General features: G+C 36.9%; 1 protein-coding gene across 10 annotated transcripts in view; it reads right to left on the bottom strand.

Moving 5' to 3' along the window:
• The window catches only part of SYNRG (synergin gamma), a 128516-nt gene that overhangs the window by 85658 nt on the left and 15880 nt on the right, over positions 1–26978 (bottom strand). For 4 of the 10 annotated variants that reach the window (XM_037810270.1, XM_037810271.1, XM_037810273.1 and 1 more), the window contains exons 4-9: positions 10179–10309; positions 9404–9509; positions 8735–8846; positions 4043–4342; positions 2886–3119; positions 1837–1914 (exon numbers count right to left, since the gene is read on the bottom strand). In XM_037810270.1, the coding sequence (XP_037666198.1) occupies positions 1837–1914; positions 2886–3119; positions 4043–4342; positions 8735–8846; positions 9404–9509; positions 10179–10309 (961 nt within the window). The remainder of the gene's footprint in view (positions 1–1836; positions 1915–2885; positions 3120–4042; positions 4343–8734; positions 8847–9403; positions 9510–10178; positions 10310–26978) is intronic. The other 6 variants (XM_037810279.1, XM_037810276.1, XM_037810277.1 and 3 more) reach the window with 3 other exon arrangements.

The raw sequence follows: 26978 nt of genomic DNA, 5'->3' as shown, positions 1-26978 counted from the left end.
ATAAGAATAATCTTAGACCTCTGTTTTAAAAGAACATTTCTAATCTAAAACGGTAACAGGGTTTGAATTGCTATAAGATATCCAAATGGAAATATCCAGCAGACAATTAGGGCCTGAGGCTCAGAAGAGAGGTTGGAGCTCAGTCCTAAAGATTTAGGACTGAAAGTAAGAGAAAGTTTTGTAATTCAACAGTGGTTGTAATGACAGTAAGTTGGAGGTGATACAAGCAGATGCTATGAACTTTAAAAAATAAGAAGGTGAAGAGTAACAATTGTGGGAGCAGTCTGAAAATAGCAGTTGGAAACAAGAATGATACTAACATCACTTCTCTCCTGGCCCTATGAATCAGAGGCTTTGAGAGAAAATACCATAGGCAAAGACGCTATAGGAATTTGGTTTCAGTCAAGGTGAGGAAGCAGAAAAAGTGTTTGGAAAAAAAGGAAGAGACATTTGGAGAGTTTTTCACAATAAAATACGGCTTCCAAAGAACAAAGAGGGAAAGACTTTCAGAGGAAGGGGGGCCTTATAAAATAAAGGACAATTGTTTATCTGAATTCAAATTGAACTGGGAGAATCCTGTATGTTTATTTGCTAAATCTGGCAACCCTAGTTAGAGGAGCTGTTGGGGATCAAAGTGGATTGAGCTAAGTCAGAGAAAAATGTTTAAAACAAAAGATGTACATCCAGGATAACAAATGTGGATTACAGGTTAAGAGGCTAGCCTTACAAACAAATATTTTGGCAAGGAAAGTATGTGTGCAATATGTTTGGCCAGAGAAGGGAGAAAGAAATTCAAGTCAGCAGAAAACGGGTAGAACCCCAAATTATACCAAGATCTAGATTTTTCTGTTATTTATTTGGCTTGAGGACAGAGAGATACAGGAAAAGGTCTAAAATGCTAATGGGTAGCTGGAATAAAGACTATTATTTTTATGTACTATTGAAGTCCCACACATTTAGGGAATAATTAGCCTTTAAATTTGTGATTATGTGATTATGATGTAAACTAGACAGTAATGGCTTCTTCCAAAAAGGAGCTCAGCTATAGGAATCTTGCATGAGTTTTTGTTAATCAACTGTATAGAAGAAAGAACTTTAGACTACAACCAACATAGAAAATGGAAGATCTAATGAAACTATCCTTTGTTTTCAAAGGGTTGACAAAGCACAGCAAATTAAACAATTTACAATATAGTAATACTGATTAGCATATGCTGTTGTATAGTCAACATTCTATGCACATCAATATTGATTTAAATAGACTATTTCCTTATACTAAATTTAGTAGCATTATAAAATGTATACATTAGTGATTTTTTTGGCTTACCAAGTAATAATACATACACAGAAAAAAGTAAACACTACCTTGCAATGTAGAAAAAGATGCCACCTGATTTTTTCCTTCACATAGTATCACATGATAAGTCGTAAGAGTATTTTAAAAAAATAAATTAATCAATAATAGTTCAGGAAATTACATTAAACATCAATGCTATTCTTGATAAGTTATTGGTATCTATGAAATTATTTGATAATGTCTTTTAAATCATGATAAATCGAAGGAAACTTTTAGAAATAAAAGCAATTGATGGTCAATAAAACATTAAGCAAAACATTTCTCTTTCATTTATATAGTTACTCCATATAAGAAGCAGCCTTAAGAGCCATTAGATCTATTTAATTAAGAGTCTGGATTTCTTCAGAAAATAAAGAAAACAAGTTACAATTCCTTCCACATATTTTGTAGTTTCAACAGTAAACATTTACAAGTACATCTAGAATATTTAAAACAAAATGATCCAGACAGGAATCATAGACAAAGAAACTTTTTTTTACCTGGAACCAAACTCTCATTGTAAATCCAAGGAGGCATTCTGGGCTGAACAGGATCCTGTGAGGGAAATATTCCCATACCTAAAAGATAAGGAACATTTTCTAAAGCACATAATGTCCATTGGAAAATGGGGAAATCACTCTGAGTAATGGTTTTTTATTAAGAGAAGCACTGGCTGAAGACACTCAAGAAAAAAAAGTCACCAATATAACTAAAATACTTGGTTTCTAAACAATTCTTGTACATTAACTATGTCCTAAAGGCTAAACTAAAGAAAAACTAAAATGTACCAATTCAATATTCTGAATCATATGAGGCTTGTACCATCTCATATGCATTACAAATTAAAGGAAAAAATATGATAGACAGTAGTTAAAATATATATACATATACACATATAAAAATTTAATTGCCCCAAGCTTTACCTGCAGCTTTTAATATAATACTGCTTCTTTGTGAAGTCTGATTTTTGTAACCTGAATATGACACTGTTGCCTTAGATGTACAGTTTTAGTTTTTTTAAAAGCACAATCCAATACTTTCTTGTCCAGTAAAACATCCTCCAAAAGTTTGTCTCCAGGGCTGCCCATGTTCTAATTCCTCTCTGCAAGCTGAGTTTATAAAATTTGGATTGATTAGGCAGCATGCATATGATTTATTTCAGGGAAAGCAAAACCATATTCTCATTGGTGACTTTTCCAGTTATAATTTTAACTTCTTTACCTTTATGGAAGAACAGAAATTATAAGGGGGGAGGGGGGGAAGACAGCTTTTATAAAATAAGAGGAAAGGAAATTTTAAAGCAGGAATGATTTTGACTAAGAAAACTGGTTATCAAAATCATTTTTTAAAAACGAGTAACAGTGTGTTGAAAGAATTCAGAGCAAAATCTTAATGGTTAATTGGAGAAAGGAATGCATTAAATATATTTTAAGCTAGATTTCAAAGAGCAAAATCAAGCAGCGTTCATTTCAACATTAATGCTGAAGGTGTTAGCATTTAAGCGACATTTGGTTAAAGGAATTTTTTGCTGAACATTTCATGAGCTCACCACTCTCTTCAATTGACAGGTTTTGGTCTGAAGTCTTTTCTGTTTCAGCAGGGGTGGCACCACTTACACGTCCATCTACAGCACCCCCGTTACTGGCTGTTAAACTGGGATGGTTCTTACTGGAAACAGGGCCTAGGGCTTTATGCCCAAGTTCAGAAGTATTTAATTTAATCTGTTCCTGCCCAGATGTACTTATATCACAAGATACTAGGCGCTTCTCCTCCAAGGAAGGGCCTAAACAAACAGTATGAAGGATTATTTGTATATAACTGCATATTACTAATCTTTTCAATCACCCATCTTCACTCCCATATTCTATAGGGAAGGCCCTGCCATATATAATGCAAACTTTTAAAATAATTCAATGAGTATACATTTGTATAGGACTTTACAGAAAAACTTAGAGAACTAATACACACATTATCTACTTTGATTCTCCACAACACTGTGAGATAGTAGGTAGAGTAGTATAGTGGGAGGAACACTACTTAGAAATCTGGAGCCCTACATAAGATATAGACATTTCCACTAACTACTGAGGAGACCTCTGGGAAGTAACATCATTTCCAGAACTGTTTCCACATCTGTCAAATGAGAAAGTTAGGATTAAACACTCATCTCCTAAGATCCCTCCAAGCACTATACTATGCCTCAAGATAAAGCATATAATTGCTCTCATTATTTCATAGATGATGAAACTGTGGCACAGGAATACATAAAGACTTGTCCAGGGACAAATTGATAATAAGTGGAGAACCTGGATCTTTGACCCCAAGGCTCTGTCACCAAACCAGAGAAAGCATTTTCTAAAGTTGCTTTTCCTCAGTCATTATTCTTAAGAAAATGACATAGGTGACTTTCCCAAATAAAAGAGTAATCTCCTTAAGAAACCACTTTGTTTTTAAGGTTTTAAGGTGGTTTTAAGGTGATCTAAATAGCTCCTAACTTAGGAACAAACGTTTTAAATCACTTTTCTGGAATATGAGGGCTCCCAAATTTAAAAATCTAGACTCTTATTTTGGTGAATTTCAACAGCACTCATACAATTCACGTACAAGTTTCTTTGCCAATATCACTGTATTGTTCTACTTATATAACAGAAGTAAATTTTTAAAGATTATCTTAAGAACACTTTCATTAATAATGCTAGGAGTTACCTGCTTTCTGTATACTGTGTGAGGCTGAAGCAGTAGAGAAATAAGGAATTTGCCCACAGACACCACGTAAGGCAAAAGACACTGGAATCTGACCTGGAGGGAGAGGCTGTGCCCCAGCCTTCTGTGTATGCAACTGGCCAACTGGGGTGGTAGGATGGAAAGACTGAAAAGGCTGGGAAGAGGAAGAAGGCCCACATGTGGGAACTTCAACAGGTCCCTGTATAAAGTCACTGAATTCTTCTTCATCAAGAAAGGCAGGTGATGGGGAGACATTTATAGAATGAAATGGTGTGGGACAATCTGTGAAATGGAAAATGGCAATGAAACACACAGAAATGAAAATCAATAGGGAAAAAGAAATCAAGATGTAGTACAATTCCAAAAGGATATACTGAAACATGACTAGTGGAGGTGAATAAGAAATAGCACAAGTAATAGCAGTCTAATGAAATTATACAATGCATGCAAAATATTTTGGTATCTATTTATACACAATTTTATGTCTTTTTAAAATGAGGTTTTATTTTGCATTTGATTCAAAAAACAGAAAAACATAAAACACAATTTCTTCCTTTCTTTTATTAGGTTAGTATTAATTGATAATATTCTCTCAAAAACAATACATATCAGATATAAGAAAACCTACCTATATGCTGCTTTTGGACAGATATATACGCTGACGACTAAATTTCATTAAGCCATTAGGGAATTCTGATGATTAAATTCATATATCAGCTTGGCTAGGGTTCTGTTGTCCAGTTATTTGGCCAAGCAAGCACTGGCCTGACTGTTACTGTGGGTGTATTTCATAGACTTAAATCATGAGTCAGTTGATTGCAACTATGGCTTATTACATCTACAGTCAACAAAGGAGACTGCTTTTGGCAATGAGAGAAGTTCCATCCAATCACCTGAAGGCTTTAAAGGGAGAACTGATTATTTCAGCAGTCAGAAGGAATATCTATCTCTACTGCAGCCAGCCAGCCTCTCCTGGGGAATCCACCACCACCTTCATTGGAGCTCCCTACTTGAGGCCTGCCCTATGGAATATGGACTTGCCAATCCCCATCGTTGCCTGAGCCAATTCCTATAATAAATCTCGTTATATTTATGTATATTTTTATATACATATATTTCCTGACAATTATATTTCTCTGAAGAACCCTGATAATACAGGAACAATGCACAATACCAACTTGTAATTTTTGATGTCTTTCCTAATCCAGATACTTTGCATAGATTAGTTTTCAGTAAAGTTACCATGTAAAAGGAATGAAAATTATAAAAGATCACAAAACAGTTAACATAATACCAAGATATTTTCTTGTGAAAAGCATAAAAATTGGAATACCATTGAAGTGCTAAATCACACAACTCAACAATCAATATTTAAGAAGAAAGTGAACCTTAACAGAAAACTGTTTAAAGATCTTTGGCACTAAAGGATATGAATGAACATCACTGTGGTGTTTTTATTGTTAAAGATGAGATTTATTTATGTGATCAACCTGCTCTACAGGGGCCACATTGGCACAAGGCTCATTAACAATGCTATATTATTGTTGCTTCTTAACATTTTTAACAACTTTGAACTACTTTAATATTTACTAAAAGCCTAATGTTACAACAGAAGTTTGTTTTTTTTTTAAAAGGCTCTTTTCTGAAAAACAGGACATTACAAACTTATGTACTCTCTTTTGGATCAATGAAATTAAAACTGCAAAGCATTTAAAGTTCTATGAAAGATGCACAATGAATACTCAAAATTACTGTCTTAATTAATTTTGCTAAAAAAAAAAAAAAAAAAAAAAAGCCATGCCACTTTCAACTCAAAGCCTTCTAACAATGGTTACCAAAGTGTGGATTTAAGAAACTAACAATTTGGGTTTCTCAGAGTAGTACTGGTACAAGATAGTTGTATAGAAACCTGAGAGCTACTCTGAATATTTTTAAAAGGCATACTGGACCCTCGGTATTTACTAACAGAATGGCTGCAAATGTTAAAACAATGTTTCTTGGTATTTGGCTGGAATTATGTTAATTCTATGCAGTTTACATTTGGCTCATAAACTCCTGCAGCTATATATGTGATTAATAAAAAGTATAAAAATCATGTAATAAATACAGTTATAAATATTTTAAAACAAACAGTCTATGGGGAAAAGTTAAAAGATGCTTTTGTACTGACTGCATTTTAAAACTTCAAATTCCATGTGAGACCAAGGGAAGAGATGTTTAGTTGGTGCAGGATCTATACTTTCTAAACAATTTAATTTATACAGTTTGTTCAAATACCATAATTACATGGAACTTTTAATAGGAAGTGAGACCTGGTAGGTTTGCATAGGTTAGTGTAAAATTGCAACACATTCCAAAGTAATTTGGGCAGAGAATAAAAATATATATGCAGGCCCCCGTGAGGAGCTGGGGGAAAATGGAGATGTGTTGGGCTTCCTCACCTGAATTGTGCTGATGGTTTGGCATGCCGAGCCCTCTATCTCAGGACTTCCCCTTATGAAGCTCATTACTGCAAAGGAGAGGCTAAACCTGCTTATAATTGTGCCTAAGAGTCTCCCCCTGAGTACCTCTTTGTTGCTCAGATGTGGCCCTCTCTCTCTACGTAAGCCAACTCAACAGGTGAACTCACTGCCCTCCCCCCTAAGTGGGATCTGACTCCCAGGGGTATAAATCTCCCTGGCAATGCAGGATATGACTCCCTAGGATGAATGTGGACCCAACATCGTGGGACTGAGAACATCTTCTAGACCAAAAGGGGGATGCGAAATGAAACAAAATAAAGTTTCAGTGGCTAAGAGATTCCAAATGGAGTCAAGAGGTCACTCTGGTGGACATTCTTATGCACTATACAGATAACCCTTTTTAGGTTTTAATGCATTGGAATAGCCAGAAGTAAACACCGAATACTATAAAACTGCAAGCCAGTAGCCTTGACTCTTGAAGACGATTGTATAGCAATGTAGCTTAACAAGGTATGACAGTGTGATTGTGAAATCCTTGTGGATCATACTCCCTTTATCTAGTGTATGGATGGATGAGTAGAAAAATGGGGACAAAAACTAAATGAAAAATAGGTGGGGGGGGGATGATTTGGGTGTTCTGTTTTACTTTTATTTTTTATTCTTATTTTTACTTTTTCTGGTACAAGGAAAATGTTCAAAAAATAGATTGGGGAGATGAATGCACAACTATATGATGGTACTGTGAACAACTGATTATACATTTTGGATGATTGTATGGTATGTGAATATATCTCAATAAAATTGAATTTAAAAAAAAAAAAAAAGGCATGCTTTTGGTGGTGAAAACACAAGAAACTTTTTCCAAACTCTAGGCCTAGGCTTAAGACCCTAACTAGAGGGGATCTAGAAACTCCCAGGCTTGCTTCAGGAAAATCTTTTTCTGACTCAGTATGCATGAATGTTGATTGAATTCACAAGATTATCTGAACATCAAAACACTGATTATTCAACACTGTTGAACTACATTGTTGGACATTGTTGTCCAAAAGGGGATTCAATGTGGATAGAACAGTATTTGACCTAACAATGACTATCCCTCTCTGCCTTCCTCTCCTTTTTCTAGGTTCTGTGCTGGGTACAGTTTTTAACATTAACTTCTAAAGTCTATTCTTAAATTATATCTTAACTAGCTTAGTCAATTTATAATCCTCATTTTTAGAAACATTGTTCCTTTCTGAACTCAGTCTAGTTGCTAATGTCCATTCTTGTTTCAATCTTGGGGTATATTTTACTTCGGGGCATATTTCTGGAATCAGAATTTGGGTTCATAATCTAACAAGTGAAATTACTAGGACAGAGTCAAAGCTGTCCCAGAAAATCTAGAATGTAATTGCTGTGCCAAAATTAGATTATTCCCTCCTGGTATCACTATGAAAGGTACTATAATTCAAGGATTTAAGATAAAGTATATATAAATGTAATTATACCAGCCTAAGCAGTTTCTTGGTTGACTGACTTATAATCATATTAATTGCATATTATTAAAATTAGATGATAATGAAATATCAAAATATTGAAGTAAAAAAAGAATGTAGTAACAGTCATGCAAAGACAAAACTAATTTCAACAGCTAAATGTCCAAAGCAAAAAAAAAAACAAAAAATATTCCTTCACCCTGCTCCAAATAGCCTTTTTTTCTTTCTTTTTTCTTTTTGCTTACCTGATATAAACTACGAAGAAATGTATTAAAGAAACTAAAATTTCATGAGAAGCATTATTAAACCTATGACTTTTTAAAAAATGGGGCATTTTAAGAATTTGTAAGTTTAATCATACTGAATTATAAAACTTCAGCTAGCTCATAAAAAGTAAAATTAATTTCAAAACAATTAAAATGAAATGGTAAACTCATCTATTACATTTGCTTTGAGTTAATGGATTTTACTAATGTTAAAATACTCACTTATATAGAGAAGATTTACAACTGAAGCTGTCATACTGACATTTAACCAGAAGTCAAAGAGGTTTCTTCCTCCCAAGATAGTTATCCAGACCAGAGCTCTTAACCCATTGTAAATTTTAGAACATCCAAATCTGTACTTGGTTTGAAGGAAGAGCTCAGCACTGACTCTTAATACACAGATAATGAGCAACTAAACACACAGAAATTCATATTCAAGGAAAAGAAAATTTTAATGCCTCTTAAAACTACCTGGTTTCTTGGGGTGTGATGCTGGAGTAGGGTGCATCTTAGCATCTCTGGAAAACCCATCTAAGTTTCCTTTTATGGCTTCCAAAGCATCATCTCTACTTTTCTCTCCTGTCTAAGAGACAATAAATGTATGTATATTTCTTCATTTATCTCTCACTTCTTCCTAAACCCTCCCAAATTAAAAGAAAAGCAAAGATTTTAGTCTATTTCCAATGTTTTTACCACATACTTCTGGTAATGCATTCTCCAAGGCAGAAAAGCACAGATAAATATATAAAACAAAGGTGTAAAATGACACTCTACAGACTATAAAAATATTAAAAGGTCCATCTATAAAACACTTTAGAATAAAGATGACATATTAAATATACAGAATTATGAGAAACCCATTTTCATATCAGTAAACTGAGGATTAATGCTTCTCCCAAAAAGATTACAAACACTGCCACGGTGGTAAAAAGAGGTAAGAAGACAATAGCTGATAGCCTACTCTGGTCAGTAGTAAAGCATTTTGACAGAAAAAGAAAAATCTTTACTTCAGAACTTAGATAACCCAAAATGAAAGGAATTAATGCAGCCTCAGCTTGGGCTGTGGTTTCAGTGACAAAATACAATGAATGAGAAGAGGCACATTGAGGGTGTGTATGTGTTTGTGTGGTGATTTATCACCTTGGGTTTCACACTACTCAGAAGTCTGAGCTTTTGCTTCTGCTCTTCAAACTGGCGTCTTTTTCGCTCCTCTTCTAAGAGTTTTTGCTGCTGTTCAAATCGTTTTCTAAAGGAAAAAACAGTCTAGTGAAGAACCAACTTCAGGGATTATCAACTGCATTATATTTAGATTTCTACTAACAGTCTGCAAGTATCATCTTGCATTTCCACTATAAACTCCACTGCTAATTATATCTAATTTTAGTCTTATGACAATCCTGTTTTCCAAATATTTGAAATGAGTCTAAAAACCGATTTACCTAAATTATACATATGAATTTACTTCTTGTCTAATTTTCAAGGGGAGGAGATAAACCTTTTTCATAGAAAAGTAATCTCAAAAACTGACAAACAGGTAGACAAACAAAAACATTCTTTGCTCTGCATATAGAAAAGGGCTGCCCTCTCGAGAAGGCAGTGTCATATGGGAGAAAGAACAGTGCTCTGGGAATCAGGAGGCATGAATTTGGGTACAGGCTTTGCTAGTAACTGTGTAATCTTGATTGGCAAGTCGCTTCATTTCTCTGGACCTCACTTTCCCTAGATATAAAATAAAAGAGTGTTGAATTAGAGAATCTCTAAGGTCCCTTGTGGCTCTAAACTAATAAGAATTTTGAAGAGTTTTAAAGGCAACTTAACTGTTTTGGTTTTCAAATCTGTATTAAAGAACATTTGACAATTTTAAAAATAACTGCTATCATATCATTATTATCCTTGAATCTGAGAGGTGTCTTACTGCTGCTCTTCAGCAAACTGTTTCTGCATGTCTGGAGTGTACTGTGGGCCTGGAGGACGCATTCCCAGGAATGGTGCTTGTCCCATGTAAGGCATTCCCGCTGCTGGCATTGGTCCCATTGGTATACCTGCCTAGAAGAAAAAGATAAAAGCTTAGAAAGCAAAATTTCTCCTTTTAACTGTCACAAAGAAAAACTGTAACTTCCAGAAACTCTTTAATTTTCTTTTATTAGTGAGCTACATTAATGCATTTTTTATAAAAGATTCAAAGAACACAGGCTAAAACAGGAAAGTCCTCCTTAACATCTTACCCCTTCCATTCCCTTCACCATCTCAGAGGTGACCACTGCTTTCAGTCTGGGCTATGTGTGTGTAAAAATCTTTTAGCTGTGTGTATGCAAGCATGCATACATAAGTTATATTCCCAGGGGCTTATTAATCCATACTCTAAGAATAGATATCGTATCTTATATATCTTTGTATTTCTAGCATCAGCTAAGAGTCTGGCTTATGGCAGTCATTCCACAAATGAAATTAAACCTGATTTTCCAGTATGTATAGTAGGATAATGAATATTTTGCTGCTTATTGTCACAGGCCTGGCACCCAAACTTTTAAAGAAAATAAAATACATTCAGTCAATAAATGACATACCAATACAAGAGTATATAGCTTACTGAAGTGTCTAGAAATAAGAATGGTATAAAACAAAAGTTAATCACAAAATCTAGTATTAATAATAATGATGACACTGATAATGATAATAGTTTTATTTTTACTGAGTGAAAACTCCTCTGCTCCTCAAGCTTCTCTCTGAAAGGTGCTCCCTCCTACCCTCCAAAAAGGTGACTGTCGCCTGAAGTCCTCTCCTTTGAAGACAGTTGCTTTGCTTCCCTATTCCTTGTAGATGGGGAATATTCCTCCTTGTTTCCTCTAGATCTTTTCTCTTATCTCTTCCTTCAAAAACCTGTATACATTTTAATTTCTTGCCATCAGACTTCTTCATTTAGTATCCTACCTTGTTCATGTCATCTACTGACCCTCAGGTCCCTCTCTCTTCAATAAATGAAGCTGTCAGAACTTGGCTATCTTCCATTCTACCCTCAAACTGCTTTTGATGATTTCAATAATCATCTGATGACTCATCTAACACTGGCCTCTTAGTTCTTTGAGTTCCTCACCACAATCATGTCCAACATACCATTCTAGCTTCCCATGCCAAAGCTGTACCCTTGATCTTAACAGCAGCATCTACAAAATCTGATTTTAAGCACCTCAACACTTGATCACCACCTCCTACCGTTCCAGCTCATCTACTCCAGCAGTTCTATCTCATCGATACCTTGCATCCGTTAATCATACCATTTTCCCCACTATCCAATCACCCTGATCATGTCCTCATTTCTCTTCTTGCCCATCTTAGATTCCAGGGTTCAATATTACAATGTTCTCATAGACATCCTTATCTTTCTGCTTCCTCAGTATGGTCTCCTAGGAAAATTCATTCCTGGCTAGAATCAAAATAATTACCTTCTCTTATGCTTAAACCTGAATAGAGGAACCTTGCTGGAGAGAAGCACATTGGGGACTCACTTGAAATTCTTGATTACAACTCTCAAATGAATCCTCAACATAGCCAGTCTTGAGAAGAATCTTACTATGTAAGATTTCAAGACTTTGAAATTTGTTGAGATTTGCTATGGTTCATTATATGGTCAATTTTTATAGATATTCCATGTTTGCTTAAAAGGGTGTATTTTGCAGTTGTTGGGAACAGTGTCCTGTTGTATGTCCATTATTCAAGCTTGTTAAGTAGATTCTTCAAACCTCTATCTTTACTGACTGTGGATTTGTCTACTTCTCTTTGTCATTCTATCAATTTCTATTTTATACATTTTGAGGCCAGGTTATTATGTCTAAATTTGCAACTGTTACATCTTTTCAGTGAATTTAACCTTTTATTATGATAAAAGACCTTTACCTCTAAGCTTTTAAGGCTTTTGCCTGATTTTACTATAGCCATACCAGCTTTTTTATTGCTGTTACTATTTATATCATATATCTTTTCCATCCTTTTACTTTAAACTCTCCCATATCCTTATGTTTAAATGCGTCCTTTCTGAGCATCAGATATTTGGAATTTTGTCTTTTACATGAATCATTTAGACCATTAACATATAACATATTTATTGATATATTTGGGTTTTAACTTATTTTGTGATTTGTCCCATCTCTTCTGTTTCTGTTTCTTTCCTGTCTTGCCTGCTTTTGGACCATTTTTCTCATTCCATTTGTTTCACCTCTGCTAGTTTAGAAAGTATTTACAACTTTTTATGGTCACCCTAGAAATTACAACATGCATTCTTAATTTATCAACGTCTGATGTTAACTAATACCTCTTTTTTTTTGAAGAATGCAAGGACCTTAGAACATTATCTCTATTTACTAGACTACTCCCCAACTTATATACTATTATTATAAGTACTTCAAGCCTCGTAATATTTAAAAATACATAAGACATTGCTGCTATCATTTTATACAAACAATGTTCATTTAGATTCAATGATGTATGATATAATCTCTTGAATCACTCACTTTGGAGAGGCCGTTGTGCTGGAACTGAGGCCTCCTGCCAATTGCCAGCACTGAACTGCCAGCCATGGGAGTGGGCCATCTTGGAAACAGATCCCCTAGCCTCAGCAAAGCCTTCAGATAAATGCAGCCCTAGCCATCATCAGCCAGACCCAACAACTTGTCTGCAATCTCATGAGAGACCCTGACCTAGAACCACCTAACTAAAGCCACTTGCCAATAATTCCTGATACAAAGAATAAGTGAAATAATAAATGTTTATTACTGTTGTAAGCCACGAAGTTTGCGGTAATTTGTTCTACAGCAATAGATAACTAATACAATTCTGCTTGGATTTACGAGGCTTCCTGAATATGTGGGCCAATGTTCTAGAAACAGTTCTGGAAACTTCTCAGTCGTTATCTCCAATGATTTATTTTCTTTTTCCTTTAATTCTAGGATTTCAATTAAACACACGCTATAGTTTCTCACTGTATCTTCAAAATCCCTCATATATTTCCATCTTTTCTTCTTGTCATACTACATTCTAGATAGTTTCTCCTGACTTATCTTCAGTTCACTAATTCTTTCTTTGGCCATTTCTAATCTGCTGGTAAACTTATCCATAGGGTTCTTACTTTTGGCTAACATATTGTTCAATTCTGAAATTTCTTTGTTTTTACATTCCTTTGAAATCCAAATAAACCAAAAGGTTAAGAAATTACTAGCCCATAGTTACATAGTGATTTAATGTCACAGCAAAAGAAATAATTCAGAATTCTAAGATACATTCAATAAACTACCAAAAGTACTACTAATAAAGAAGCTCACCCCCAAGTTTAAGTATCTAAAAGTATACTGAGGACTACTGAGGATATGAATAAGCAGAGAGATTAAGTACGACAAATAGGAAAACTAAAAATGTCCATTTAAATCAATATTCCAACAAGTTTATGTGGAACTTGACAGGCTGATCTTTTTTTTTTTTTGAAATAAATTCAAAGTTACAGTAACAGTTGCAAAAACAATACTAACCCCATACACAGAATTCCATCATACACTGACCGCCCTCCCCCAATAGCGCAATCCACCAACTTTAACATGCTGTCACACCGCTATTTCTTTCCCTCCCTATCAGCCATCATCTATTGCTCTGTCTTCTGAACATATTAGAGCTAGCTGCACACATCCTTGAACATACACTATAATTCACATATACACTTCCCATGAACAAGAACATTCTTTTGTGCAATCTCGTTAAGCGCAGCTAAGAAGTACAAGAGATTCAACAATGATACAAAGCTTACATTCTATATTTCCTTTTCCTTATGTCTCAACTGTGTCCCTTTGAGCCACCTGTCCTCTATCCTCCAATCCCATCCATGTTCATTCTTGGCATTCAATTTTCATCTATTTAGACTGTCTTTTTTTTTTTTTCAATTGTGGAAACATATATACAGCCTAAATCTTCCCATTCCACCCCCTCCCTAGCCTTCCATTAGTGGGATTAATCACATTTAGAATGTTGTAATGCTCTTTCCCACCATCCATTACTAGAAATTTCCCTTCACCGCAAACAGCAACCCTACACTCATTTCTTAACTCCCCATTGCCTCTTCCCCCATTTCTCTTAACCCAAACTCTACTTTTCATCTCTATGGTTATATTCTCTGATAATTTCTTTGTGTTTACTGTGGGGCTTAAAATTAACCTCTTAAATCCATATCAATCTTGTTTTTCTTTGATACCACCTTCACTTCAATAGGACACATAAACTATGTTCCTATACTCCTCCATTCCCCCACCTTTATATAGTTGTCTAAAATTACATATTTTACATTGAGTTCAAAACCACTGATTTGTCATTAGAGTTTGTGTATTTTATATCATGTAGGAAGTAAATAGTGGAGTTACAGTTCAAAAATTATTGACTTCTATTTGTATTCCATTGTTGTTAAGAGAATGTGCTTTGAGTATATTAATTTTTTTTTTTTAATTTCTTGAGGCTTGTTTTATGTCCCAGGTTATGGTCCCTTCTGGAGAAAGATCCGTGATTACTGGAGAAAAATGAGTGTCCTGGTGATTTGGGATGTAAGGTACTATATATGTCTGTTAAAATTCTCTATATCTCTTTCTCCTTTCTTTGTGTCTCTGTTGGTAGGGCTCCCTTTAGTATCTGAAGTAGGGCAGGTCTTTTATTGGCAAACTCTCTCAGCATTTGTTTGTCTGTGAAAAATTTAAGCTCTCCCTCAAATTTGAAGGAAGTTTTGCTGGGTAAAGTATTCTTGGTTGGAAATTTTTCTCTCTCAGAATTTTAAATATGTCATGCCACTGCCTTCTCGCCTCCATGGTGGCCGCTGAGTAGTCACAACTTAGTCTTATGTTGTTTCCTTTTTATGTGGTGAATTGCTTTTCTCTTGCTGCTTTCAGAACTTGCTCCTTCTCTTCAGTATTTGACAGTCTGATCAGAATATGTCTCAGAGTGGGTTTATTTGGATTTATTCCATTTGGAGTTGCCTGGGCATTTATGCTTTGTGTATTTATATTGTGTAGAAGGTTTGGGAAGTTTTCCCCAACAATTTCTTTGAATACTCTTTCCAGACCTTTACCCTTCTCTTTCCCTTCTGGGACACCAATGAATCTTAAGTTTGGACGTTTTATTTTATCTATCATATCCCTGAGATCCATTTCAATTTTTTCGATTTTTTTCTCCATTCTTTCTTTTGTTCTTTCATTTTCTGTTCTGTGGACTTCTAGCACACTGAGATGTTGTTCAGCTTCCTCTAATCTTGTAGAGTCTAGAATATCCAGAGTGAATATCCAGAGTCTTTTTAATTTGGTCAATAGTTTCTTTTATTTCCATAAAATCTTCTATTTTTTAATTTACTCTTGCCATGTCTTCTTTATGCTCTTCTAGGGTCTTCTTTATGTCACTTATATCCTGGGCCATGGTCTTCTTGGTGTCCTTTAAATCCTTTGCCATGTTTTCATTCCTCGATTGTAGTTCTTTGATTAATTGTGCGAGGTACTGTGTCTCTTCCGATATCTTGATTTGTGTGTTGGGAGTTGGATTCTCCATATCGTCTGGTTTTATCATATGCATTAAGATTTTCTGTTGTTTTTGGCCTCTTGGCATTTGCTTTGCTTGATAGGGTTCTTTCAAATTGAAAAAGAAATACCTATCTAATTTTTCAGAAACACAGTTTGGTGGCGTACACTTTAACTAACCAGCTGATAGCATCTGTGAGTCACCTATACCCCTCAAGTCAGTTCTCCACCGTGTCCCCGCAGTGTGTGGGGAAATGATTCTTGTGGGGTTCAGTTTGAGAACTCAGTTTGGGTGTGTTGCTGGAGCCGTCTGCCCTGAATGTGGGGTGTGTGTATGGGTGGCCAGGGAGGAAGGACAGCTTTAATATTCAAATCTGCCAGGTTCCCGGAGATTCAAGGCTCCTGGAAGAGTCTAAGCCTTCATTTCAGTTCAGCCCCAGACCCTCTCTCTCGCTGTCCCACAAACCACCGGACTTGGCGTAGTGTCCCTGGGTTCTCTGAGTGGATCCCCCCGCCCCACCGCGATCCTCCAGGACCTCTGCCGAGGGAATGCCGTGCTACGTCACCAGTGCGCGCCATCCCTCAAGGGAATCCCCGGGCTGCCGGGCTGTGCCGGGGCATTTTCAGCCTGATGCAAAGATGGCCGAACAGGGCATCTCCACACCCCCCTCCTCGCACAGTTCCTTCTTCCCAGCTCTGGGACAACTGGCAGGGCTCTGGGCTGTGGGCACGGTCCCAGGCAGGAGTTTATCCAGCCCTTCGGGGAGCCAGCTGCTAGCCGGGGGTTTCTTTCTGCTTCTGGCTCTCCCCTCCATTCCCCCGGCCCCAAGGGTATCTGCAGCGGGCTATCTTCCAGGCCAGACACTGAGAAGCCGGCCCAGCCCCCTCTTGCTGTGTTTTGCTGCATGGTTCCCAATATCGCAGCTGCAGCCACTCCTGGTTTTTCCCCCTTTTCTTTTTAAAAGAGCCTGTTGGTCTCCAAACGCCAAACCCTGGCTTCTCCAGACCACCACGTGGCTGCGGGTCTTCCAGCCAGCTGACTCACTCATTTCAGAATGCAGACGCCTGGTTTAACCAAGTATATGGCCCCTGTGGAACTAGGAGACCTCATCCAGCTGGCGCATCACTGTAACCAGTATTCTGGGTCACTTTCTGGTTTTTATCTAGTGTTTTTCATGGAGGTGTTTTTTTTTTGCCCTGTCTCACCTAGCTGCCATCTTAGTTTCTCCCCGACAGGCTAATCTTAAAATTTATACTCAAGGACAAAGGACCAAGAACAGCTCTAATTATTTAAAAGAAGAACAAGAAGGAGACACACTACCAGATATCAAGGCTTAGCTTATGGCTAGAATAATTAAGGCAGTGTGATAATTATTAATGTAAGGAAGGACAGGTATACCAATAGTACAAATAGAAGAGTGCAGAAACTAATCTAAACCACATAAAGAACTCTGATACTATGAGAATAATCTTAGAAATTACTGGGTAAAAAGTGGGCTATTTATAAATGATTTGGGGAAAACTGGCTGCCCAAATGGAATACAATAAAACTAGATCCTTCCATCTCACACCAATACCAAGGAACAATTCCAGGTGGGTTAAAGAGCTATAAGATAAAAGAAATTTTAAAATTTTTGTAAGAAAATGCATGCACATATCCCTATGACCTCAAGATAAGGAAGAACTTCTTAGATGACACCAAAAGGCTCAAACCATAAAAGAAATGAATTCCCTATCTTAATTTCTATATATGATACCATAAACAAATTAAAACACAAGCCAGAAGACTAGAAGATATTGGCAACCAAACACCCACAAAGGGTTATCCAGAATATACACTGTTCCAGTTTGCTAATGCCGCCCTTTTGCAAAACACCAGCAATGGATTGGCTTTTATAAAGGGGGTTTATCTGGTTACAAAGTTACAGTCTTAAGGCCATAAAGCGTCCAAGGTAAGGCATCAACAAAGGGTACCTTCACTGGAGAAAGGCTACTGGCATCTGGAAAACCTCTGTTAGCTGGGAAGGCACATGGCTGGTGTCTGCTTGTTCCCACGTTGTGTTTCAAAATGGCATTCTCCAAAGTGTTGCTCTTGGGGCGTTTTGTCCTCTCTTAGCTGCAGGTGATCTTCAAAATGTTACTCTCAGTTGTTCTGAGATTCTTTTGAGAATTCCTTTATACGACTCCAGTGATCCAATTAACACCCACACTGAATGCGCAGGGTTAACACCATGGAAATTTATCCAATCAAACATTTCACTCACAGTTGATCAAGTCACATCTCCATGGAAATACTCAATCAAAGAATTCCAATCTAATCAACACTAGTACATCTGCCCACACAAGACTGCATCAAAGATAATGGCGTTTGGGGGGACATAATACATTCAAACTGGCACATACACATAAAATGAACTCTAAGAAATTGATAAGACAAACAAATAGCAAAAAATATGGAAATAACTTAAATGTTCATCATTGGAATATATATTCATGCAATGAAATACTACTTAGTAGCCATTATGAACAAACTTGGCATACCTCTATAACAGGTATAAATCTTGGGGAAAAACAATGTTAAAAAATGAAGATGTAGTAGGATATACACTTACATAAAGTTTAAAACTTAGAAAATACATAATGTTCATGAATATACAAACATATGCAATAATAAAAGTATAAATTATACATGGAACAATAAACAGTGAATTCACAACAGTGTTAAGTACCACTGTAGAAGGAGGGGAAGGAAGTTGGAACTGTATTGTTCAATTCTTTAAAAAGATGTGAAACAAATATGGCATATTAAAATTTGATAAAACTATGCTATGACTGCCTACATAGAAAAATCCCACAGAATCTACAAAAAAAAAAAAAAAAAAAAAAAATCCTAGAACTAAGCAGTCAGTTCAGAAGATAGCAGGATACAGGATAAATATACAAAAAATCAATTGGTTTTCTATATTCTAATAATGAATATGTGGACACCAAAATTAAAAATACAATACCATTCACAATCACTCAAAAAAATAAGATACTTAGGTGTAATTCTAACAAGATATGCTAAAAACTGCACAACACTGATGAAAGAAACCAAAAAGAGTCTAAATAAATGGAGAGATAGATTCATAGATTCAAAGACTCAACATGGTATAGGTGTCAGTTTTCCCAAAACTGATATAAGGTTTAATGCAATCCCTATCAAAATCCCAGCAAGATTTTTTTTGTTGCTATAGACAAGATTATTTCAAAAAATTATATGGAAATACAAAGAAACTAGAACACTTAACCTTAAAAAGAATAAAAATGGGAGGAATCAGTCTTATAGGGTATAATCAAGACTGTATTATTGGTAAAACAGTACACATATTAATGGAAGAGAACAGAGAAGCTCGAAAAAGACCCAGACAAATATGCCCAACTAATTTTTGACAGAGGTGCAAAAGCAATTCAATGAAGGAAAGACAGCTTTTTCAAAAATAGTGCTGGAGCAACTGGACACCCATAGGCAAAAATGAGCCTTGACCCATGTTCCAGTTTGCCAATGTTGCCCATTATGCAAAATACCAGAAATGGATCGGCTTTTATAAAGGGGGTTTATTTGGTTACAAAGTTACAGTCTTAAGGCCATAACGTGTTCAAGATAAGGCATCAACAATCTGGTACCTTCACTGGAGGACGGCCAACGGTGTCTGGGAAACCTCTGTTAGCTGGGAAGGCACGTGGCTAGCATCTGCTCAAGTTCTGGTTTCAAAATGGCTTTCTCCCAGGACATTCCTCTCTAGGCTTCAGCTTCTCTCCAAAATGTCACTCTCAGTTGCTCTTGGGCCATTTGTCCTTTCTTAACTTCTCTGGAGCAAAAGTCTGCTTTCAAAGGCTGTCTCCAAAATGTCTCTGTAAACTGCAGTTCCTCTCTCATTTCCTGTGCATTCTTCCAAGTGTCCCTTTTTAGCTGTACTAAGCTCTCCTTCTGTCTGAGCTAATCAAGGCCCATGCTGAAGGGGTGGGGCCACACCTCCATGGAAATTATCCAATGAAAGATCTTGCCCACAGTTGAGTGATCACATCTCCATGGAAACATCCAATCAAAAGTCTCCAACCCCATCAACACCAATACATTTCCTGCCCACACAAGACTGTATCAATGATAATGGTGTTTTGGGGGACATAACACATCCAAACCAGCACAACCTAAGTCTCACACTTTTTATAAAAAGTAACTCCCAATGGATCATAGACTTAAAAGGAAAATGTGAAAATATAAAACGTATAGAAAATCTTCAGGATCTAGGGCTAAGCAAAGAGTTTACAGACTTGACACCGAAAGTACCATTCCATAAAGGGAAAATCTGATAAACTGGATTTCATTGAAATTAAAAACTTTTGTTCTAAAAATGACCCTGTTAAGAGGATGAAAAGCTACAGATTGAGAAAAAATATTTGCAAACCACATATCTGACAAAGGACTAGTTTCTAGAATATATAAAGAACACTCAAAACTCAACAGTAAAATACAAAAAAAAAAGACAAAAAAAAATTTAGAAAATGGGAGAAAGACACAAAAAGATATTTCCCTGAAGAGAAGGCACAGGTGGCAAATAAGCACATGAAAAGATGTTCAACATCATTAGCCTTCAGGAAAATGCAAATTAAAAGCACAACAATACATTAAAACACACTTATGAGAATGGCCAAAACAAAACACAATGTCAAAACCAATTCTGGCAGGAATGCAGAGAAACTGGGTCACTCCTGTATTGCTGGAAAACAGGCAGTTTCTAAAAAACTAAACATGCAACTACCATATGACCTAGCCATTTCACTACTAGGCATTTATCCCAGAGAAATGAAGAGTGATGTTTACACACAAACTTGTACATGAATATTTATAGCAGCTTTATTCATAACTAAAAACTGGAAACCCAGACGTGCTTCAACAGGTGAATGGTTAAACAAATTGTGGTATATCCATACCATCGGACATTACTCAGCAATAAAAAAAGGACAAACTATCGATAGATGCATCAATCTGGATGAATCTCTAGAGTGAACAAAGCCAATCTGAAAAGGCTACATGATTCCACTTACATGACATTCTTGAAATGATAAAATTATAGAAATAGAGAACAGATTAGAGATTGCCAGAGGTTAAGAAGTGGTTAGGGGTGGCAGGGAAGTAGGCACAGCTATAAAAAGGAAACAAAGGGGGATCTTTAAGGTGAAAGAAATGTTCTGTATCTTGGATCATTGTGGGAAACCGAGTCTTCCATGTTGCCTGAGGCATATCTAGGGTGGTGGCTTGGAACGCTAAGCCTCAGGCCTGCATGGAACACCGTGCAGGCCCGCCCTGTAAAGATATGTGTCTTGTGACTATGACGACAACATTTACCATTGTCCTAAACCTAGATTGTTCTTTCTGACATGCAACAGGATGTAAACATAGGTATCTGGTGGGCTCTCCTGAGCCTGAGAACATTTAGCATATACTCCCTGATCTTCTGAAATAAATAACTGGAGCAAAGGTGCATTATTGTCCACTTAGCACGAGATGCAGTGGGCCCCCTGCTCCCTTAATTCTTAACCTTGTGTCTGTGTCTCATTCCTGCACCGCCCTGTCAGCAACAGATCATATCAATGTCAATACCCTGGTTGTGATATTATACCTTTATTCTGCAAGATGTTACCATTAGGAAAATTGGGTACACTGGATCTCTTTTGTATTATTTCTTACAACTACATGTGAATCAACATTTATCTCAAAATAAAAAAAATGATTTTTAAAATTTGATAAATCTGTGTGGTAGGCTCACAGATGTTCATCACATTATTTTGGTGAGTAGAAGTGACTGATAAATACAACTTCTCAGTGGAAGCTTTAAAGCCATCACATGATTTCACCATCTTTTTTCCCTATGCCAAGGGCCTGGGATGTCCTGGGTAAGGAGCTACTCCTACAATTCAGATCCCAGAATAAAGAAAACATGGAGTCTGGAGCAAGATGGTGGCATAGAGAGGTGTGGAATTTAGTTAGTCCTCTAGAGCAACTAGTAAATAACCAGGAACAACTAGTAAATAATCTGGAACAATTGTTGGGGGATATCTGTGACTGTACACAGTGTACACTAGCCTTGAATGGGTAGGATGGCTGAGATTGCAGCACAGAACTGTAAGTAAAGCTCCCCAAACTGCAGAGCTGGCGCCCCTACCCCACTGGCATGGCAGGCTGAGCTGAAACACTTCCCTGTGGAAAAAAGAAACAGGTTACAGGGAAAGTAACTCCACCAAGCTCCAACTGCAGTTTTAATAAATAAATTTGGGCTACTGAATACAACCTGCAAGCACAGATAATCCCAGACCAAATAGGAAACAAACCTGAGATTCCCTCCCAGCAGAGAGGAGAAAGGGATGACAGAAAAAAAAAAAATACATAAAGAAATAAAAACAGGCTTTTGGAGATGGCTGAGCTCAGAATACTGGAAAACAGCTGTGTCCCAAGAAAAGGGAAACAGAACAGGGTACCAACACCAGCTGACTGGCAAAACTAGGGGGCTGGAGACTGGCTCTGAAAAGAGGCTTTCTCTCTTTTTCCCATTTTTTTTCCTCTCACTCTAAGTAGCTCATTAGAGAAAGCCTCAGGCATTTTCAATTGTCAGCACTGTCCCAGGCAAGGGTGAAGTTAACAGTCAGAGAGACAAAGGAGAAATTCAAGTGCAGAAAATAACTCCTTAAAGGGTGTATCTTCCCTAAGAAAAGGGGGGCGGGGCCCAGCTCAAGTGGCCCTTCCTCAGAAATTTAGACCCCAGGGCCAGGGCGGGTGTGTGTGTGAGTGTGTGTGTGTGTGTGTGTGTGTGTGTGTGTGTCCAGAAACAACATAATCTTGGCTTCTGACATCCTAGGCCCCTGGCCAGGACAGGGTTCACTGAGAAGTAAAGAAACCACACCTCTTTACACCAGTAAGGAGCAATGGGCTGGTAAATGCCACCTGCTGGGAAAAATAGGAAAAGCACAGAGTCTAGAGCCCTCACAGGAAAGTCTGACAATCTGCAGAGTCTTACCATCAGGGAAACCTGATACTGAAAACAGCCTTCTCCTAAGACCCAGGTCTGTCTGGTCTGGGAAAATCTGATTGGGGTAATCAAGGAAACCAGATGCCTAAACAGCAAAAAATTACAAATCACATTAGGAAAAATGAAAATATGGCCTAGTGAAAGGAACAAACTTACACTTCAACTGAGATACAAGAATTGAAACAACTAATTATTTATCAAACAAATCTCCTAAATCAATTCATAAATCAAATCAATGAGTTGAGGGACAATACAGCAAAAGAGATGAAGGAGATAAAGAAGACACTGGGTAAATATAAGGAAGAACTCGAAAGTTTGAAAAAACAATTGGCAGAACTTATGGGGATGAAAGGTACAGTACAAGAGATGAAAAACACAATGGAGACATACAACAGCAGATTTGAAGAGGCAGAAGAAAAGATTCATGAGCTGGAGGACAGGATATCTGAAATCCTACACACAAAACAACAGAAAGAGTAAAGAATGGACGAACATAAGCAGCACCTCAGGGAATTAGATGACAACATGAAGTGCATGAATATATGTGCCATAGGTGTCCCAGAAGGAGAAGAGAAGGGAAAAGGGGCAGAAACAATTTGGAGGAAATAATCACTGAAAATTTGCCATCTCTTATGAAAGACACAAAATTACAGATCCAAGAGGCAAAGCATACCCCAAAGAGAACAGACCCAAACAGACTTATGCCAAGACACTTAATATTCAGATTATCAAATGTCAAAGACAAAGAGTGAATTCTGGAAGCAGCAAGAGAAAAGCAATCCATCACATACAAGGGAAACCCAATAAGACTACATGCGGATTTCTCAGTAGAAACCACGGAGGCAAAAAGGGCAGTGGTATAATATATTCTTTCTACTTTTTTCACCTCTTCCTCTTTCTTTGTGGAAGAAATGGGAATGTCCCTATGCAGATAGTGGTAGTGAATGCATAACTATGCGATTATACAGGGAACCACTGATTCTTTACTTAGGATGGAATAGATGGTGCGTGAATAGAACCATCTAAAAATAAACAGAGGGATACAAGTGTTGGAGAAAATGTGGATAAAGGGATGTACCTTGTGGTGGTTCCACGGGAAGCTAAGCATGGGGTTGCCAAATGATCCTGCAACTTGGTTATTGGGTATTTACTTGGAAGAACGGAAAAGAGGGGCACGAATGGACATTTGCACAGTGGGGTTTATGGTATTAGTATTCACGATGTGCAGCGGATGAAGGTGGCCTAAGGGTACATTGACTGATGAACAGAATGGCGGACTGTGGAGTATACATACAATGGAGTATTGAGCTGCTACAAGAAGGAGTGAATTTGTGAGGTGAATGGACATTGAGGACAGTATGCTGGGTGAAATAAACCAGAAATGAAAAGAAAAATATTGTAATGCCTCAATAATATGGACTAACTACAATATGCAAACTGAGACCTGAGCCTGAGAGCATCGGTTATCAGGGGAAGGCTTACCATAAAGGTTCCTAAATTGTAGGCTCTTAACAGCAGTTACATCTATTCGTGAGTTGCAATGGTTATTTCTAAATTCTGAGATGCTGAGCTCTTTGTGTATAATCTGGTCAATCCCTGGAATTTTGGGTATCGGTATGATACCTGAGACTCAAAGCCAGAAGTCTAGCAGCTAGGAATGTCAGCATTACCCCATATGGCAAATGTTAAGGAGTCTGAAAAAAGAGATCAGACTTCAATTAGAGATATGAATGAAATGGACTTGGTTAGAACTAAGGTAAATCAGACTAAAGGGTAAAGGATGATAGTTATGGTGTTTTTAAAACTTCAACTTCTGTGTAAGACCAAAGGAGGAGACGTTTATTAGGTGCAAAATCTCTATTGTTTGTAACACATTATATGATTTAATTTGTATGGTCAGTTTATTCAAACAACATAATTACATGGAACGCTGAACAGGGAGTGAAATCTGGTTGGTTTGTATAGGTTAGTGTGAAGCCCCAATACATCCCAGAGTATTTTAGGCAGATAAAATAAAAATGTATTTTTAAAGCCCCCTTGAGGGACTATGGGAAAATGTGGGTGGGAATATTAAATTTCCCCACCTGGGGAATTAATGATATTCTCACAAGCATTGGGGACTATAAATGTGGAAGGCTAAGCCCTCAATCTTGGGGCTTGCCCTTACGAAGTTTATTGCCACAAAAAGAGAGACTAAACCTACTTAAAATGGTACCTAAGACTCATCCCCAGAGAACCTCTTTTGTTGCTCAGATGTGGCCTCTTTCTCTAAGCCAAATCTGCAGGTAAACTCACTGCCCTCCCCTCTACATGGGACATGACTTCCAGGGGTATAGGTCTCCCTGTCAATGTGGGATATGACTCATGGGGATGAGCTTGGCCCTGGTATCATAGGATTGAGGCAGCCTTCTTGGACCAAAAGGAGGAAGGCAAATAAAAACAAAATAAAATTTCAGTGGCTGAGAGATGTCAAACAGAGTCAAGAGGTCATTCTGGAGGTTATTCTTATGCATTATATAGATATCCTTTTTTAGTTTTTAGTATATTGGAATAGCTGGAGGGAAATACCTGTAACTGAATTGCAACCCAGTAGCCTTTATTCTCGAAGATGACTGTATAACTATATAGTTTATACTGTGTGACTTGAAAACTCTGTGGCTCTCACTTTCTTTATACAGTATATGGACACATGAATAGAAAACTGAGGACTAAAAGTAAATGAATAATAGGGAGGGATAGGGGGTGTGGGATGTTTTGGGTGTTCTTTTATACCTTAACTTTAATTCTTATTCTTTTTAATGCTCAAACATTGTTTGTGGTGATGAACGCACAAATATATAATGGTACTGTGAAATGATAGTACACTGTGGATCATTCTATGGTAAATGACTATATCTCAGTAAAATTGAATTAAAAAAAAAAAAAGAAAAGAAAACATGGAGCAGAGTCAGAACCAACCCATAAAGGACCTGTATCACAAGTGAGAAATAAACCTTCAATTTTTATAAGTCTCTGAAATTTAGGGATTGTTTTTACGTCTATTGAAAGCTGACCAGTATGGACTCAAAATCCACAAGTGTTCAATTGTCTTGATGTTAAAATGAATATTTCCATCCTCTTCTAATTAGAAATGAATAAAAAATGATTCTGAAAGTTCTCTTGAATTCTTAAACAGAAAATAAAACCTTTATTTGCTTAACTGACTTCAATATGACAATGGTTCCAACTTAAATTCTGATTGTGAACTCCCAATATTTACTTATTTATAAAAGTACGAAAACCCATTTTACTCTTAATCTTTAGTGACAGCTATGTGAATTAATATATTTACTTACTTAAAAAAATAATATAATGCTTTGTGAGTCAGCCATTCAAAAGTCTGACTGCTACGGTCAGTTCATTTGATTACTTTGTTTAAAGGCTGCGAAAGCTGAAGAAAGATTTTCAAAGATATGGGTATCCAAATGGAAGAAGCCCATCTTAGGTTGTATTTATTAAATCATGATACTATCAACTTCATTCACCAACTCTAAAAGAAATTGTGTAACATTATTTTCTTTAATCCACACTCCCCAACTGTGATTTTGATTACTGATGGTGGGATACACATTCAGCACACTGAACTACATGGTGAGAAAATTCTCTTCAATTCTCCTGCAACTGTCAGATTATAATAAAGAGAAAGTCACAGGTAAGTGCGACTTTCTTTTACATCTTTCTACCACTTGCTAATTTCCCTTTACTGTGTTGTTATAAATGTTACTGATTTTTACCCATTTTTTTTTAATTTACTACTACAGAAAATTTAAAAGAGTAGTACATAAGGAGGGCTTGGGCAAGATGGCGGCATAGAGAGGAGTGGAAGCTAAGTAGTCCCCCTGGAACAACTACAAAAAAATAGAAACAACTAGTAAATAATCCAGAATAACTGCGGGGAGACAAACGAGACCATCCACTCATCATACACCAACCTGAATTGGGAGGAATGCCCAGGATCACAGCATAAAATCTGAAAGTAAAACATGCGGATACAAGTCACGAGACCCCCTCCCCCATAGCCTAGCTGCAAAGCCTCCTGGTGCCAGAGAGAAGCTCTCTCCCAGCAAGCGAATATAG

The sequence above is a fragment of the Choloepus didactylus genome, chromosome 18 (assembly GCF_015220235.1).
Source record: "Choloepus didactylus isolate mChoDid1 chromosome 18, mChoDid1.pri, whole genome shotgun sequence".
Classification (NCBI taxonomy): Eukaryota; Metazoa; Chordata; class Mammalia; order Pilosa; family Megalonychidae; genus Choloepus; species Choloepus didactylus.
The sequence above is the reverse complement of the archived record's forward strand: the minus strand, read 5'-3'. Positions and strand labels throughout refer to the sequence as shown.